This window comes from Lygodium microphyllum, chromosome 8 (genome assembly GCF_053477565.2).
Source record: "Lygodium microphyllum isolate KBCC chromosome 8, Lygodium_microphyllum_v1.1.10, whole genome shotgun sequence".
Lineage (NCBI taxonomy): Eukaryota > Viridiplantae > Streptophyta > Polypodiopsida > Schizaeales > Lygodiaceae > Lygodium > Lygodium microphyllum.
Window position 1 is genome coordinate 37017172 of NC_141142.1, and position 19219 is coordinate 37036390.

Below are 19219 nucleotides of genomic sequence, written 5' to 3' on the forward strand. Positions count from 1 at the left end.
TGTGGCCATGAAATTTTTGGCCCTTGATCCCTCACATCAGCAAGCAAATAATAAGCTCTAGTACCTTTACCCAGGGAAAAATCATCTAGCTCAATGCATCAACGTCAGCGAGCCCTCCTTTTTTTACTGCCGTTTGTCTTTGAAGCCTTAGAAAACTCTGCCTCTTCTTCCATATTTTCAACCTCCTCTGGTGGTGTAGGCTTTATTCTCTCAATTCTACGGGCTTTCTTCAACAGCATTGCTTCATCCTCTGCTATTTTGGCTTTCCCTTTGATATCACTCTTATCCAAACTGATCATCCTAAGGTCACAATTCTCTGGCGGCTGGACAGGCAAGGGCGGCACCTCTACAAGCGGTCGAGCATGCTGGAGAACTTAAACCCGCAGTGAAGGCCTTGGATTCGATAGAAGAAGCCTCTCCCTAGGTGGTAGCACATGTTCTCTCCTTGATTGAAACGCATTTCCAAGCAGACATCTCGGATAAGAGCAAAAGTACATACCATGGCCACTCTCCCCATAATTATAGCAAACATACTCTTTTTCTTGTCTCCTTGAGCCAAGATTGCCTTCATTTGCGAGGGAAGAGAGTCATACTCCTTGCACTAAATTCAACGAAAGGCTTTCAAGTTGATTAATAATGCGTTATAGGAACTCTTACTGTGGCATTTCTGGTTGAGTGAGGCCTCTACTATTTCTCTGGGCCTTGCCATGGTTGATAAACCCTGCATGGGCTCAATTGCCCTCTTAAATTGAGCTTGATACTTCAATTCTCTTTCTCTCCCTAGCATGAGTGATTGATTCTTCATATGATGTGAGAAACTTGCCTTTGACCTTCTCCCTTCGTAGAGGGTTGAGTCCGGCCAGAAAACAATCTTTCTTAAGGCCATCAGGTACTCTATCTTCCTCGGCTAAAGAGACTGTCCATTTATCCCACAATTTTATAAACAGGCCTTCATATGCTTGGTACTCCCCTAGTAACATTTAGCGAAGATCTAGGAGTTATCTCCAAATATCTTAAGGAGACTCTGTATCTTGATACTCGTGCAAAAATGTCGTCTTGATATCCTCCCAGTTACCCCTTGTACCCTCCGAAAGAACTTGATATCACACTCGACAATCACCCTTTAGAACTAAAGAGAAGGCCTGTAATTTGAATGCTTTATCATCCGGACCTGTTACCAGGAATGTCATTTTTAAGTCATCTAAAAAGTCTAGAGTTTTCTATCCTTTATACCCAAAAAAGTGTGAAAAAGCCATGATAAGAAGATATTCATCTACCTTAATACAAAACAAAGATGAACACGTCTAAGCCCAAGTCATATCTTATTAAGGATAGAATAAATGGATTCACAGATACATTAATCTTAGCAAGACGATGAGGACTCAATAAGTCTCTTATGATATTTTGGAACTTGAGCTTTATGCTAGCTATTATGTGCACGGTTTGCGTAGCAAAAAAACAGATAGATCCGTACAAATTCTTATGGTTCATGAAATACACTTAGAGTAGAATGAATATGTGCACATTAAAGGAGATATTATAATCCAAAATATGAAATATTATGCGGTCAAGGAACAATAAGATCTCTCTCAACCTCTCGGCTCGAAAATAAAAGACCAACCTTTGCTAAAAACTTATCTTACTACTAATACAAACATCCACCCTAATGTTTTGAACCAATTGAAAGTTGTAGAAAATAAGATTATTCATGTATCCATCAACTACAAATTTCCACTACAAACTTTCATGAAGCGTATTGCTGAAGCTCTGGTCTCTTAGATCCCACCACTCGAGAAATGCGAAGGATTCACTCACCAGTGATTAGCCTACCTTTGGTGTTACCATCATCAGCCTTGTAAAGTTCTTAGGCTTTAATAGCTACTTTCTCAAGTACTTTGAGCCTTCTTACTAGTAGTAATTGAAGCGCATCATCATATGTAGTCTCTCGCCAATATTGCACACCATTGATGTGTAACTCTCTCTCCAAAAACTTCCTAATCCCAGAATTTGAAAACATCTGCACCACTTAAAGACGAGGCTCCTTAGAAAGTCTCTTTATACTAGACATAAAACACTCAACACAATGCCTTGACTTAGAGGCTTCATAAGAGCAAGATTTCTCTTGAAGTAAAAAAGGGTGTGTGTAATTAACTTGCTTTATCCGCATACAAGACGAGGCTACTTAGAAAGTGTCTTTACACTAGACATAAAACACTCAATACAATGCCTTGACTTAGAGACTTGATGAGAGCAAGATTTCTCTTATAGTAAAGAAGAGTGTGTATAATTAACTTGCTTTATCCGCAAACGTGTCGTTTACCAATACAGATTATTTTTCTCTTGAGCTTCTTTTAAAGACCATAGTGGTACTCTTGAGCAATGAATCCCTTGAATAAGATTTGATGAACATTCCTTCTTAGTAATCCCTTGACAAAGACTCGTTGAAGAAGATGACAACTCCTTAGATATTTCTTACATCATAGAAATTGTAGAGTGTAGCTTCAAAAGTTTCTCAACGGAGACACTAAAATGAGAGCTCAAAAGATAAGTGAATTGTCTCTTTCCCACCCAACCTACAATCCTCACTAAGAAAGCTAAAGAATGGCATCACCTAACCAAAGGGAGGATGGGCTAGGACATCCCTTTCCTAAGTAAATGGAAAGAACCAAAACATTACTTCACAAAAGAGAATTTGTAACCTAAGGAAAATGAAGATGATGGAAGATTAAGAGAGATGATGGCTACTAATTTCTCATATGAACATATATATAACATGAGAAAATAAGGATTACCCATCAATAGAGCATATGGCAAGTCTTACTTTTTAAGTATGAATGTAGAGCGAGAATTAAAAGAGAGTATATATGATCTGCACACGATATGATCTAGACGTCATATTGAGAATATGAGAGAGCGGGAAAGAGATGAGAAGAGAGAGAGACAAGAGAAAAAAAGATAGAGGAAGCTTCTCATTATGTATTCATGGAATGCTATACAAAAAAAGAGACTCACTCGTAGCTTACCTCAAAGAAATGGACTAGTATGAGAGTGTTGCATAATGTGCTCTTAGTGACTCTCCTTTGGGCTTGGTAATCTAGAGTGCTCTCATGTGTTTGTGATTGTATGTCTTTAGATTTCCATGGACATTTTATATAGCCTCCATGAGAAATTAGATTAAGCTTATCTTCTTGATTAACATAATTTTACATTATGTATGGCATCTTTGATAATATGAAAAATAGTAGATGAGACAAGTCTCTACCTTAATCATCATGCAATAAGGTAAGAGTGATAATATACAAGCTAGAGGAAGAAAGCTAGATTTTAAGAGGTAGGTACTTGAAACACATTATTATAATATATTTACAAAAAAGATAAAATGAAAAATTGATGTGATAAGGATAAAAGAGAGAATAAAATTATCTCCAACCAACGGTCTACACCTTTCTAACTTCAAATCAGTGAAGAATTTGAAAAAAGTTTTTTCTACAACTTTGAAAACTAGGTCGAAACCAGTCAAGCAACGTGAAAATTTTCTTGAAATTTGATTTACCTTGGGATTTATTAAAATTATTAAAAACAGCTTTCAAAAGCTGCTTTGACTTTAGTTCCTTATATATATATATATATATGTGTGTGTGTGTGTGTGTGTGTGTGTGTGTGTGTATGTACACACACACACACACATATATATATATAAATACATATAAGCATCTGACAAAGGGAGTCTATACTTTTGTACAAAAGTAAGATGTCTTCTAATGATGGTGATAGATCCAAAATCTTGGTGATGCAGATGGAATCCAAGTGTAGTTGGAGCTTAGTCCTTTGAGAAAATCTATGCACTCACTCAACCCCTAGGTGTAATCCATTTCCATCATCACTAAGATAACACATCCCTTTTACCCTTTACATTAACATTTCTTCTAAGAACTTGTTTTTCCACTTGCTAGAGTTATCATAATTGAGAAGCAATGTAGCATACCTAGTACTTGAAGAGTAAACCCAAAGTAATAAGATGCAAAGTTTAAGCTATGGGTAAGGCTTTTGATAGGGATTTTGGCAAAATTTTGTGGTAGAAATCTGGTTTGTAAAAAACCCGGATCAATACAATACGGTACGATACGATAAAATTATCTCCAACCAACGGTCTACACCTTTCTAACTTCAAATCAGTGAAGAATCTGAAAAAAGTTTCTTCTACAACTTTGAAAACTAGGTCGAAACCAGTCAAGCAACGTGAAAATTTTCTTGAAATTTGATTTACCTTGGGATTTATTAAAATTATTAAAAACAGCTTTCAAAAGCTGCTTTGACTTTAGTTCCTTATATATAATCTGACAAAGGGAGTCTATGCTTCTAAGCTTTTGTGTAAGATCCAAATGACACCATGATATGGACATTGACTTTTGTACAAAAGTAAGATGTCTTCTAATGATAGTGATAGATCCAAAATCTTGGTGATGCAGATGGAATCCAAGTGTAGTTGGAGCTTAGTCCTTTGAGAAAATCTATGCACTCACTCAACCCCTAGCTGTAATCCATTTCCATCATCACTAAGATAACACATCCCTTTTACCCTTTACATTAACATTTCTTCTAAGAACTTGTTTTTCCACTTGCTAGAGTTATCATAATTGAGAAGCAATGTAGCATACCTAGTACTTGAAGAGTAAACCCAAAGTGATAAGATGCAAAGTTTAAGCTATAGGTAAGGCTTTTGATAGGGATTTTGGCAAAATTTTGTGGTAGAAATCTGGTTTGTAAAAAACCCGGATCAATACAATACGGTACGATACGATAAAATATGATACTAAATCGTATATTATGATTTAATAAGTTACGATAGGATATTAGTATGAAAAAAATTAACATGATTTTTTTAAAACCATAAATCATTAAATGATAGAATACATCTTTAAAATGTAAAGAGTCATTTCATTACAAAATAAAATGAATACATAAGGATAGATATCGCAGTCGTATGGGTTATACAAAAGATGCAATACAACTATATTCTATACTCTAGTGTATCATAGTGGCATCATGCATATGGATACAATGATAGTAGATACAAAAAAGAGAGAGACCTATGAATCTATGATGAGGCATCACTATCATTATCATCATCTTCATCATCATCAAAACCATCTAAGTGCTCATCAAGAGAATCTGAAGATGACTCCTCAGTATCGGATACAAAGATACACTCATACGCATCCTCACAGATGACATTACCATCATCATCAAATAATGGCTCCCTAGTGGCGACTGTATAGACAAGGGGGAATGTCATCATAAGGCACAACATGTGAGCTACTAGAGACTCACTTTACATATGTCTACAAGCCACTCGAACCACCTGTTGTTAATGTTGGAGGGCGTCGAATGACCATGCCCCTACTACCACCTACTTGAACTCCTCGCCCACAAGCACGCTGACTGTGAGTATCAAGAGTATCTGCTGCTACAATCTCTCTATAAAGCTCTACAAAAATCATCTCCTCCTCCTCGTTCACCTCCTAATGTATACGCAAAAAAGTATCACCTATATCAAATTGAATATATTAACATTCATGCGAAAGAGTTTAATATTTACCTACTTCTGACTAACCATGCTCATCATAGCCCTCATCATGCATAAGTTAGTGCAGCAATAGACTAGCTGCTCTAACGGTCATGTGCTAAGCGGATTGCGAATCTTTATGTGAATGAGAAAATATACACTTCGATTTCTCTCACATGCACCCGAAGAGCAATCCTGAGCAAGGACGCTCGTGGCTAAGGACTGAAGGGTCTCCAATGTGTATCCAAAGTTCTGCCACTTAAATAAAGGCTTCACAAGTGATTCTCTGCTCCAATAAGTGAAAAAAGCAAAAGCCACATGCTCTCTTTGATCTGCATAGCATGCTAACTTCTCCAGCACTGCATTGTGGTCATCCATAGAGACTATACGAGTCAAATAAGCAAGCTGGTTTGAACGGAACTCTCTATCATACATGACCGCCACCGACTTGTAGGCCGGATGTACCAATGCAACAAAACCATGGAGGGGCTTATGTATCCATATCCATCTCCTCTCTGCTATCTCTAAAGCATGTGCACATTATATCTCTATGATCACTGTACAAGTACGTGTCTCTACCAATATTGCTCTAAAGAAGTAAACGAGAAGACCCATGATAAACCCCTTGCAATCACTCATCCATAATACCCTATAAAAGGGAGTCATGACAATGACAACAACACGAACTTTTTGCCAAAACTGCTCATTAAGGCACAAGTGTTGTCGAAGGAATTTTAGGTAAAAGGTCATATCCACAAAGAATCAAAGAGAGAAAAAAGTAGAGAATAGGAGATAGAAGAGAAGAAAAAGAATAGACAAGAGATACACAAAATAAAAACAAAGCTCAATGAATATAAACACTATATATTGATAGAACCTGAGAAGATAAACAAAATCCTTGTCTGGGACTACTCAGAAGCAATCTCTAAGCCTTAGATCTCTTGGAGCTCCCTGGTAGACCAAAAACGTGCATCAAACACTAGTTTCTTTTCTGTTTCTCAAACGGCAAAGCTGATGGTTTTGTTGACTCTGAAAGGAGGGATAAAACCCCGAAACACCTGGTCCAAATTCTTCCAGATTACTCCTCCACATTCCGAGTGTTGCTTGCTATCTGTAAACTGCAATCATCCGCCACGCGATTTCGAAAGCCTTTCTTTTTTCATGAGATCTCCAAAGCTCATTGAAAAACTTACTTTTTGAATGTCACTCTATTCTAGAAGTTTTATGCGCGTTTTTTGGATATTTACAAGAAATAATATCTAAAATATCAAAAATAAGCTAAACTTATCCAAAAATCCCATATTTTGCAACTATCCATACTATGGACACTAATATTGATGACTATATGGCATTGACTCTGTAGATCAATAAGAAAGCTGGATGATAACACACTTTAGGCTTTTTCACACTGTATGGCTTTGGCCTCCTTTGTCTCATGCTCATCCCACTCATTTCATAGAGTAGACACCACTGTCTACTATAAGGTGGACTGCACCTCATAAAGATACTCTAGCAATAACCACATGTCTTCAACTCCAGTATGCTATGCTCACGATATATCGCAAGTACCTTTACCTTTACCGTAAAAAAGGTAACAACTAATGTGGCTTTGCACACCACCCTCTTCACCCACTTGAGTTTCCCAATATTCTCCATGAGCAAGTTCAAACAATGACTTGCACATGGAGTCCACATAATCATGGGAAACTCAACCTCAAGCAGACAACCCATACACCAACAATTCGATACATTGTCAGTAACAACTTACACCACATTTAAGGGGCCCACCTACAACCACAACTTACAAATTACAAGTATACTAACAATACTTGGATGTTAGAGAGAGAAAGAGAAACTTGAGAGTTTAGCATTTCAAGTTTCGACTTTCAAGATTCAAAAATAAAGAGAGATGGGGTTGGGGCCCGAGAAAAAAGAGAGAATCGAGATAAATATTAGAGAGAAATTAAAATAGGGAGATAGATAGTTATACATAAATCAATTATAATAATGAAAGAAAGTGAAACAAATTTAAAAGGCAATGACAAATATATACCTCAATGATAGCTTGCCAAATGTGACGGCAGATGAATGCGCCCATCATTTTCCTCCCCCTCTTGCCAATATCTACAGCCCGCAAAAAGTAAGTGCCGAGTGGACATGAGACAAGTATATTGATGATGCACCGCTCCTTACGATCACTCCATCCGTCGATAAGAATGGAGCAACCATAATTTATCCATGCGGCCCGAATAAGATCAAGGGCTCTATCAATCCTCTCCTTCTCTTCATGAATCTTTTTCATCCTCATGTTGTATTAACACCGGTCCATCCTTCACATCGATCCATATTGGCAATGGCTTTTACCATCTTCTTCCATTGCTCTTGCATTAGGACATTGAATGCAAGGTTGCACTGAATCACCATGTGTGCAATTTCAATGTCCTCAAGGTGTTGCCTTTCTCTAAGAAAAACAACTGATTCACGCACATGATCGGAAACTTGAGAGAGAGGATTGTCTCTCCGGCATCGCATGAGCCTTCACTCTTTGTCCTTTACCGAAGCCGGATGCGGATGCGGAGTCTCCCACCACCAATGGTAGAGGCCTCTCAAGCATCGGTTGAAGATACGCCCACATTCAATGTAAACGCCCCGAACAACGTAGTATGCTTAACAATTATGATATTTGCTTGTTTTCAAGATTTAATAGAAAAGAGAATGAACACTTAAAGCTGAAAATGAAAATTACTCACAAAATTACAGCCATAAAAATGTAAAAGTAATGGAGACAAGATTGAGGGTTGAAGATGGGCAACCCCCCCCGAAGGAATGTATTTCTGCTCAACCCAAGTCCCTTAGGGAAGAGCTCAGTTACAATCAACCTGAGAGTGAGAAGAAGTAATTCTCACTCTCACAAGATCATGCAAAGATGTACAAACACACATGCATTATCTATTATGCAATGATAAGAACTGATTTCTTTACAGTATGAGAGAAGAAAAAGGGGAATTCAGCCTTTCTCCATCGTTGATAAGCAGTACAAGGATAGAGCTTACTTCTTGTAGCTAAAATGGAAGAAAGAGCTCAAGAAGGAGGTGTTGTAATGAATTTACAGGCTTGCTGTCTTGTAAAACAGCAGTGATAGAAGAGGGAATATGGAGGAATTTGATAATGGAGAAGTGGGGGATGATGATGGGGATGGATGGGGGCAGTTTCTAGCTATCTGTGGGTGTTGTACATGAGTTTACAGCAAAGAAAAATGATGCTTAATGAAGAAAAACGAGCTCTTATTTATAGGAGAGGGGAGAGCTAGTACAAAAGGGGAAAGTGGAGTAGCACAAGACAAGTGTCCAGCCACATGTCATGAGATGTGACAAGTGGTGGGACACTTGGAAACTTGTGTGACAAGTGTCTTGACACTTGTCTCTTCTCTATGGCCTTCCTTTTTGGGTTGAATACTGTCAAGAATAGAAACAACCAAATTTAGTAAGCACAATTAGAGTACAGAACTTACTATTTTTAGAATGACATCCCTATTTTTTAGGACTAGCATTTTTAGGCTAATTCGAGGCTCCTAAAATTTAGGAACCTCCTAAAATTTAGGGATCTCCTAGAATTTAGGGACCCCCCCAATATGGGTATCATATGAAAGCTTTTTCCGTGTACATCGCAAAAAGGGTATCCGAATCTTCATGTGACTTTCCTATGCAGAGAAATGTGCATTTCAAGCTTTCAACCCACACATGCACATTATACAAGCATTTCATGATCATGCCATCTTGTTGATTGTAACTATCTGTTCTGGTGGATCTAGCCCACACTTCAAGGCATCAATCCTTTCTGTGTGCGAGTCTAACCCTGATATGCGTGAGTTCTAGTCACAGGCGCCCAATTGGGTCATATAGGTGGAAGTGTAAACTATCTTTTCTCTAACCCACCGTGTGGGTCCACCATAATCTGTGACCACTCATCAGTGGCCAGCTCCAATGCACTTTTCTTTATATCTAATTAGTGCAAAGGAAATAAATTTAATAAATCATTATATAGATAAATTAATGAAAAAGGATACAAATTCTGTTTCTATAGAGTTGTGACATTCGATACTTCCTCGTTAATAGTAAGCATAGGAGTTGGTGTCAATAAGCCACTTCCGCCTCTTGTGGATCCCCCTTTCATCTTGGACAGAATCTCCTCCGCAATATTTTGAGGGATCTCCTTATTTTGAGGGATCTCCTTATATGGAGCAACTTGCCCCCCCGTCTTGCAAAGATGTTGGAGAAGCTGAGTTGCACCACTTATATAGCACTTCCCACAATACTTGCATGTCCAATGGTGAGTGTTGGACTTCTTTGTGTCCCTCTCCACATGGATCGCATGCAAATTAAAGGCCTCACGCTTCTCATGAGTCATGGTACTGATAACGGATGAAAAGAGAGAGAGAGAGAGAGAGAGAGAGAGTGTGTGTGTGTGTGTGTGTGTATGTGTGTGTGTGTGTGTGAGAGAGAGAGTGAGTGAGTGAATTACGAAAAAAAAAAAGAGTGAGTGAGATGCTTGAGTCCCAACTCTTAAAACTTGAAACTTGAAAGAAAGGGAGAGACCTGAGAGTTGGGGCAAAGTCGAAAGAGCGAGTGAGAGAGAGGAAATGGGAGATGAGAATGGCAAATGCTTTGATAGGGTGCAAGATAGAGGGGATGGGAGATGAGATTTAAGAATGGCAAATGCTTTGATAGGGTGCAGGAAAGAGGGAATGGGAGATGAGTATAACAAATGAAAAGTGGATTCAAGATCCAAGAGAGGAAGATGGGAATGGTAAATGCTTGCTGAATTGGTGTGGAAGCATAGAGGAGAGGAGCATCTTTTTGTAGATGAGAGAAGGGTCAAATAGTCAAAAAGGGGGTCAAAGAGGGCTGCCAACTAGATGGAATTAAAGGAGGGCCCGGCTAAGGCTTCCCACCCCACCCCCCCAAAAAGTGCCACGCAAGCAAAACGCGCTGGATTAAAGTGCAGCAGAATGTGGAAGGACGCGCAGACAGAGCAGCAAAAGTGGCCATGTTTTATCGTACGATATGGTATGGATCGTACGGTACAATGAGTATCGTACGACATACAAAGACAACTATGCCATCAAGGTTACTTGCAATTCTTTTGTTTGCAAAACTTAATGCTATTTTGTGAAAGAGGATGAACAAACAATTAAGATAAACATGAGAGTAAATACCTTAAGTTTCCTATTAGTTCAAATTGAACTAGAATGCCTTGTTTAAAACTCAAGCTTGTCCATGTGGCCAAGCTCAATCTCAAAGAGAACTAAAATGAGTTTGGCCAAGAGACCAAACTCTAAATCCAAAGAGAATTGGATTGAGCTTGGCCTTGTGGCCAAGCTACAACCCAAGGAGAGTTAAAATAGCCAAGCTTAATCTCAAAGAGAGTTGACATAAACATTGCCATGTGGCTTAATCAAACTCTCATTCTATTTTTTAATTTATTTTTAGATTAATCTTGGCCATGTGGCCAAGCTCATTTCAACTCTTTGGGCATAAGATTTAGCCACATGGCAAAGCTCAATCTCAAAGGAAGTTTGGTTGAGCTTGTTGAAGGGGAGTTTAAGATTGGCCATCTAGCCATGCTCAACCAAAATCACTCTTAGATTGAGAGCTTGGCCATGTTGCCAAACTCATTAAAATTCTCTTTGAGTTTGGAGCTAGATCATATAAGCAGTGATCAAATATTGGATCAATGATATGATTTATGCATAACTTCAATTCCGTTGAGCATGCAGATTAGTAAATTCATTTGAGTACCTACCATCATGATTAAGTTAAACATATTAAACAAATATTTTGGGGAAGTATATCCAAATAACACCAAATTCTTTGGTGCCCATGGAGCTAAGAACAATTCAAACATTTCCTGATCATGTATAGCTTGTGTATTCATGTTTAGGTCTTAAGTTTTGGATTGCCAATTCAGGGCACAAAAGCAAAATGGATAACTTTTCCAATTTTTGAGACATGGAGAAAGTAAGGCACTCAAAAAGAGAAGCTAGCCTTTTCTTTCAACTTTTTGCTATTGAAATTCAGAACTCTTAGATAACAAGACGTCGAGCTAAGCCACATCTCTTGGAAGGAAAATTATACACAATGTGCAGTTCTTACCTTGGGTAGTTTCAACTTTTTTGAAAATCTTAGCTTACCTTTCAGAGCCTTTCATATTTCTAGTGTTAATAATGCATGTCAGAGAAGATCAGTTGCTGCCAAGGCCATTACAAGGTTGAATTGAATCATTCATAGCTGAAACTCTTCAAATCTGCTATCAAACTGAATGCACAGCCAAGAATGAATTCCAGCTACCCCAAAACTAAGAGAGAAGAGCTGCAAATGGTATTATTGAGATTTCTAAATGACAAGCTACTGAGTCATCACCATGAGACTTGGTATTTAACTGAAGCTACTAGGTGGGAATTCAAAGGTCCAAAATTTTCTTAGGTTCTAAACTTGATTCTTGGCCCTGCTCTTGTGCCACAAAAATATAGTCTGCTGAATGCCTAGTTCCCGTATTCGTCACTACTGGTGCAATGGTCACCATGCCCAGAGTTAAGGGTGGGAGAATTGAAGTATTTTAGTCAATGTTGTATGTGAGCTTAATTAAAATGTTAAGAGGTCATTCACATTCTGTTGACAGCTGCACATTCAATCAAACAAACAAGTTAGCAAAACCGCAAGAAAACTTGCAAGATGCATGGTAAAGGCTACAAGATCACATCCTCTTGCTTGATTGATTTCATTTTGTTTTCTGTTATTGGTCAACTTGAAAATGATTTTCGCTGAATTAAGCATGAGACATTCACAACTCCAAATACTCCAGATATGTAATGTCTTCTAGATTAATTGTTATGTTGTAGCCACAAGCATTCTAGTGCTTCTCTTTTAATTACATTTCTTGCACAGAGAAAGAGTTAAACTGTTTATACTGACTAAAATGTTTTTCAATGCTTTGCTAATACAGGGAGAGAAAAATCTATAAACAGTTGTCAATGGAATTCAGTATTTGGTTTTCTGCAGGCCAATCTAAGCCCTTGAGTAAGATTTTGGAGAATGAACTTGTGGGATTACAGTTGGTTATTGATTATGATCTGGTCAATCTACCCTACAAAAAACTTTTCAATGCAAAGCAGCCTTACTGTCCTAACCAGATACTTCACACAAAAGGCAAGGAAAACTATATCACTGATGAAGGTTTTCTAGATTCATCCACACAAACGGTGCCAAAACTCCTGGCAGCCACTAAACTACACCCAATCTCCAAGCAGGATTGTAATGTGCTGCTTACTTCAACCTTCAAACACCTAACCAAACGAGTCACAAGCCCTTTGACTCATATTTTCTGGCTGAAATCAGTATAGCGATACTTCAATGTACAGAGAAACAGGCCCAATTCATACCTCCCCCAACGCATTCACACGCACGCACAGGTGCACACATACACACTCAAAAGATGGCAAAGAGACACTTGTTGTATCTTACAATAGTGGATATTGAAGCATCCTTGTCCGCCACACGATCAAGCAAAGCTGCATGAACAGCCTTCTGATACTGTCCAAAATTCCAAGTCCCAAAACATGTTAGACTTTGTGGTGGGCACAATTTTAGAACCCTACCTACAAGGCAGACCAATATTAAACATGACATCTATGAAGCAATAACACCGTAGTCTTAAAAAGAGTCAAAAGAAATGCATATCTGTGTCATTAAAGCAAGCAACCAATGCTATACAATACCTGACTGTATTTAGTAGTATCTTTCTCAAAAGTTTCATATGTTTGTGCCTCCAAATTATCCATCAGTGGCTGCAAGAAAACAAACATGAAATGCAGCATGACTAAGTTCTCAACGATAACATTGTACATCATTTTTGGTGAATACCTTTACACCTTTATGATTCACAGGTAACTCTTCCAATACTTTCCACAACCTAATAACACTTAGGTGGTGGTGGTGGTGGTGGTGGTGGTGTGGGAGGTAGAGCATAGTTTGTCCACTAGTGATGTACAAAGAAATAAGTATTTATGGGTGACAAAGACATCATAATTATAGTGTAGCAGGTTATTTCAATTCATAAATACAGGATTCAATTGTCTCATTTGACTCTGGCAATGAATATACAAGTAATGGAGTGGACTGCACTGAACCAATCCAACTTCTAAACAGTGACAGGCAGGTGGTAGATGAAATGCAAGTGGTCATGACATTTTCCAAATACTATGCAAACAAGTATGAAGCCCATGAATTTTCACTAAATGAGAGCCCGAGTATCACAACTGCAAACTAAAAAGGGTAGGAGTGTGTGCCAGCGTACCTGAAGTGGAGCTTGCAAAAAGTCTCGATATCCTAGCTGAGAGAGAATGTCATTTCAGAAATTCCATGAAAACATAGGTTTTGAATTGTAATTCTTCACATTCATGCTAAAGAAAGCTAAGCATCTGTAGTTGACAGTACACAATCAAAACAGCAGCTATTTGTAAGCAACCTTACCTCAAACCTCTCTTGTTCACTGATAGGAGGCATCCTACGGTACAGATGGCCAACATATTCCAGGTAAAGTTTCAGTGGATGCTTTGGCAAGACTCCTGTTAGGAAAAAACACACAAAGAATGAGAGCATTACATAACGATAATTCAATGCACAAAACATAGCAAACACTTATATGCATGACAGTTAAACTCCTATCAGTAAATCAAGTAGTAAGTTAGATATTACTTGGAACAATGAATGTATGTAATTGTGGGCTCATGAGACCAGCCATGAGTTGCATGTTTGAATGTTTACAATTATCATGAGCAAAAGGAATAATGCACCGTACAATTAGCCATGCATTCAAGATTCACACTTAACTTGGACAACTCTTACAAAGATTTTCATCAAGCTTTTCATGCTTATACAGTTAACTGAAAGAAATGTGATATAACATTTGAAAATCTTCTACACTGTGATAGTAGACAGGTTTGGCTGTTTAAGAGCTTTGGGACAGAGTCATGTATCCATATGTTGTCGGTTTTATTGTGGGGGTGGGGTATGTGTGTGGTGCCATTTTTATATTAACATCCTGTAGAGCCAAAGTGACCTAAAAGAAACATCAGATACATCAGTGTTTGTACCTGTGCCAAGATCAGATACATCAGTGTTTGTGCCTGTGCGAAGAGGTATAATCACAATGAAAATAGAAAGCAAACACCAAAATAAAGTCATCCAGCCTCACTAGGATGAAAATACAAGATGTTAGAATTTCCACCTAGAAACTCATAGATGCTCAATCATTTTCCAATTTGGATGCCCAAAACTCTGCAATGATGGCTCTACCTCGTCAGTAGACCCCCCATTCTCCTTGCTTCCTTGCTTCATGTACTTTGGCTAATTCGGGCTTCCCATTCTTGATCTGCGTGTGTAAGCTCATCCACCATCCACATTTTAGTGACCTGTAATAAATAGGTCTGTTACATCACATTAATCTCTTCTTGCACAGCTGTGTATCTCAATACCAACGCCTTCCTTATATCAAGATCACAAGACCTCTGATGTCAATGAATGGGATGCCTCAACATACCTTTCTTTGTAACATTGCATGCTCCTAATGTAAATGTCATTATCTATCTCCTCTTTCTCAAAGACTTCAACCTTATACTAGTCTTTCTTTGGGCCTCCTATTCTCATTTCTATGGCAATCCATTCTTGTTGCTGTTTTTCTAGAATTTGAGAAATGACTTCCTGTATTAAACTTTCTTTTTGCAATTCAGCATTTACCTAGTTAGTTGAGTTGGTGATCTCCTTCTCCAATTTTTAAACCTCTTCTTCTAGGGTTCAATTTTCTTCTTGTAGCTGTCATATTATGTCCATCAAGTACCATTCCCGAGGGGTAGGCGTAGTGGTGGGTTTCAACAGGGGTGGGGTAAGTACTTGAGAAAACTTCAGCATGGGTGCCATCTTTGTGTGCAGGTGGAATTGGAAGCAAGGGCTTGTTACCCGGCCATCTAGGGGACAGCCCCTTGCCTCGGAATGCCAACGGCTATGCTAGCTTACAGCTCAAAGGCAGCATATCTCTCAATGTTAGTATTTCTTATATGACACTTGCCTTCATTACGGGCACCTGCAGATTAGGGTTTATATGCACTGTCGATAGTTTGGAGGATTCATCCTCTGGCGCCATCAATTCAAATACACAAGGGTTCACCTCTTGGGGTTCAAAGGAGTAGTTGGTGACTCCATTGTTGAAGCACAATTGCTTCCTTGCTTCATCCGATTTGGTTGGGATGACCACTTCAGTGTCAAGGAAGTGACTTGCAGCTTCAAGGTTGAAGTGCATCAGTTTGAACTTTGAAACTGATGCTATCTTTATCCAATTCAGTGGAGTGTGTGGCTTTGGACCATACAAATGGTTTTCTTCATCCTTAACCGCTTGTGTGGCTTGAGGGGATTGTGGAGGAATTCTCTTTCTCATCTTTCAGCTTGGCCTTTGCCTATCTCTTTTTCTTGGCATTTGGTTTCGCCTTTATCTTCTCTTTCTCCTCTTTCTCTGTCTTTCTTTCTTTCTTTCTCTAGTTGTTTCTATCTTCTCTTCCTTGGCCTTCATGCCTAGCTCTATCTTTCCTTGCTCTTTTTCTTTTGGCTTTCTAGCTCTCCCAACTTTCTCATCCAATTTGGCTCCTCCACCTTTGTCTATTTGGTCTTCTTCTATCTCTTCCCATGTCTTCAAGATCCTATCAACAAACTCTCCTTCTAGTCTATCATAGTTGAACTATGTTGGGTTGGTTGATTGTTGAGGTTGGGATTGTTGAGGATGAGGTGTTTCTTGACTTGGATGGAGCATCTCCTCTCCCTTCTTCTTGTCTTCATCTTCTTTTCTTAACTATTCTACATCTACCTCTTCTTCATGGGGATGAGGTGTTTCATGATTAGGATCCGACATTTCCTCTCCTTTCTCTTCTCCATCACCTATCTTTTCTTCTAACTTTGGGATCTCACCCCTGCACAATGAATTGTTGGCTCCATGTAGAGGATTCCCTTCCCAAGATGATATCACCCTTCCATTCTCATCTTCCAAGTGTAACTCTTCATCTACTTCATCCTCATCTTTATCAAAAGGAACTGGGGGCCACCTAGCCTCACCCCCAATCTCCACAAGGAGAGGGGTTTCTAGACTCTGGCTATCACGCATCTCCTCTCCCTTCTCTAACACTACTCCTATGGCTAATTCGTCTTCAAGTTGGGTCGTAACCTATGGGTGTGAGCGCTCATCCTTCTATGTCCATCCATCTTCATCCTTCTTATATCCTAAGCTCATCATGATGTCTTCTAACTTCAACCCAACATCATCTAGCTTCCATCCTTCTCCTCTCACATAGTTGCACATCTCTTCCTCTTCTTCTTCTTCAACTGGGTTGGCTCCTTCTTCAGGCTGGTCATTGATGGGGTAGTCTTCTAGGTAGCATTCTTCTCCTTCCAGGTTGTAGTCATGGAAGAAGATGGAAAAATCTTTTGGGTAGTTACCTTCTTCAAGTCATCTTCAAATGTTACCTTCTTCTAGTTTTGGCTTTGCTTATGTTTTCTTTTTTCTTTAATTGACTTGTCTCCATTCTTCAACTCTTGGACTTTGCCAGCCTTCATCTGCTTTAGGCACGGGTCGGCCCTCTCTTGTGCTTCTTCAAATCCAAAGGCAACCTCTTAGTCCCACCTAAGGGCAATATCTCCTTGTAGCTTCATGTTAAGATTTTGGGCCTACTTTGTTTACCACAGCTTGCACTCTTTCCCACACCATGATCAATTAATAGCCAATGTTGTCAAGGGTCTCATCTAGATCTTCAACCTTCGTCTCAGACTTTTTCATCTCTTTGATGTTTTTCCATGTTTGCTTGATTTGTTTGAGCTATAATTTTGTAACCACAGCAATGGAAACGGTGGCTGGCAGCAAACTAACGATGTTTGGCACAGCTGGTCAGCAGCAGGCATACTGGATGGAAGCCAAACACAGCCATGACTGATGGCTGGAAATGCAGTCACAGCTTGTCACAGCCCTTTTCCTTGAGGAGAATTAGCCCTACAACAAACAAATAGTGGGCCCTTGGGCAGGCCCAAAAATTTGGCTTGAGTGTAAGATCAAAGTGTGTGCAAGTATTTTATCTGCAGAACAAAACGGGTACATTGAGATGTTTTACATATCTAAATGCCAACTCTTATAAAAATTTATTACTGCAAAACTTCATCTGGGAATTGCTTTGTACCTCCATATCCATTGGTCAGACTTGAATGAGGAGCCTCATAATCCATTTCATCCAATTGATGAAAACATTCTCCAACTATTGCAACCTGCAGAACAACAGAAAAGGGTACGTTGTAGCTAGCTAATACCAACACTCTTAACTAAACTCAAAAAAAAATTAGGAGATGGATCGGATGTGAAGAAAAATTTATCAAAACAAACAATTGAGCATTAAGGGCAAATTTTCCTTTTATAAGCCTCTGCCATTTCTTTTTATCCATTATAAGAACCTGCCACCAATAACTCTTAGCACAAACACTGCTCTGCTTTCTGAGTCCACAATATTATTGATGAAGCTCCAGATAGTTTTTCACATGAATTATTCCACCCTTACCCATGAAGACACTCCAAACCAGGAGAAATCTCTTTCAAGCACTACCCCATGAGTGAAGGTTGTCGACCTTGTGGATCACTAAAATTGCCAACCAAAATTAGTTACACTTCGCCCATCTATCTGAGATTTTGGACTATATCATCACACTTCAACTTTTTCAGGAGGGTACATTTCTTCAAACAAAACAAGCAAACAGTCATATAAGCACATTGCTAAGATAACCTCCGTAGCAGCAACTAGCAGCAATTGCACGTGTATCTTTATGTAAGAGTCACCTGCATTATGTGTCAGTATTTTGTACTCTTGGATTACTTGAGGTATTTTCCCCAAAAGTTAGAATAACTCCCATTTTTTGAACACAAAAGTCTATTATATTGATCCAGGGCTGCCCATCTTCAAAGATTGAACAGTTTTGCATTTGCTAATGACTGTTGCACCATCCCAAAACCTTTGAGGCTACTAATGTACTAGATAGATGTATTTGCTGCTGCATCCACTTATTTTAACCATGGACTGTTACAGTTTTAAGGCACTTTAGAGTTTGAATCATAGACACCAGAAACATTGCATCTTGTTTCGTGTTTCAAGATTTCAAGGTTTCATTTCGCTGACCGCCTTGAGGTTTCGAGATTTCCACATTTCAAGGTTTTGAAAACTATTAAGTATAATAATTAAATTATTATAATTATATTAAAATTATTAGTACATAGGACCTAGATCCTTGATTCAAAAGTTAAAAGTTCAGAGCCTAGAATATAAATATCTATTTCATCTAGCTTCTACTCATTTAGAAATTAGCATTCGTGATTCACAAATCACAAACATGTACATATAACACCAAGACTCGTGAATCATTTTATATTGTAATACATGTATGATACATTTCACAAAATGCAAACTTCAAAGTAAAAGTGAAAAGATCAAACTAAAAGTAAAACCACAATTTTGATTTCGCATCTTCCATAATGGTGGATGAATATCCTCCCAAACATCTTGGGTAAAATCATTGTGTG

At 38.6% G+C, this 19219-nt stretch overlaps 1 protein-coding gene across 1 annotated transcript in view; it reads right to left on the bottom strand.

The window, feature by feature from the left end:
- Nucleotides 1-19219, bottom strand: part of SKB1 (SHK1 binding protein 1) — an 85251-nt gene that overhangs the window by 23503 nt on the left and 42529 nt on the right. The window contains exons 9-13 of the mRNA XM_087682800.1: nucleotides 17835-17919; nucleotides 14095-14189; nucleotides 13919-13954; nucleotides 13341-13409; nucleotides 13087-13155 (exon numbers count right to left, since the gene is read on the bottom strand). Of these exons, the coding sequence (XP_087538926.1) occupies nucleotides 13087-13155; nucleotides 13341-13409; nucleotides 13919-13954; nucleotides 14095-14189; nucleotides 17835-17919 (354 nt within the window). The remainder of the gene's footprint in view (nucleotides 1-13086; nucleotides 13156-13340; nucleotides 13410-13918; nucleotides 13955-14094; nucleotides 14190-17834; nucleotides 17920-19219) is intronic.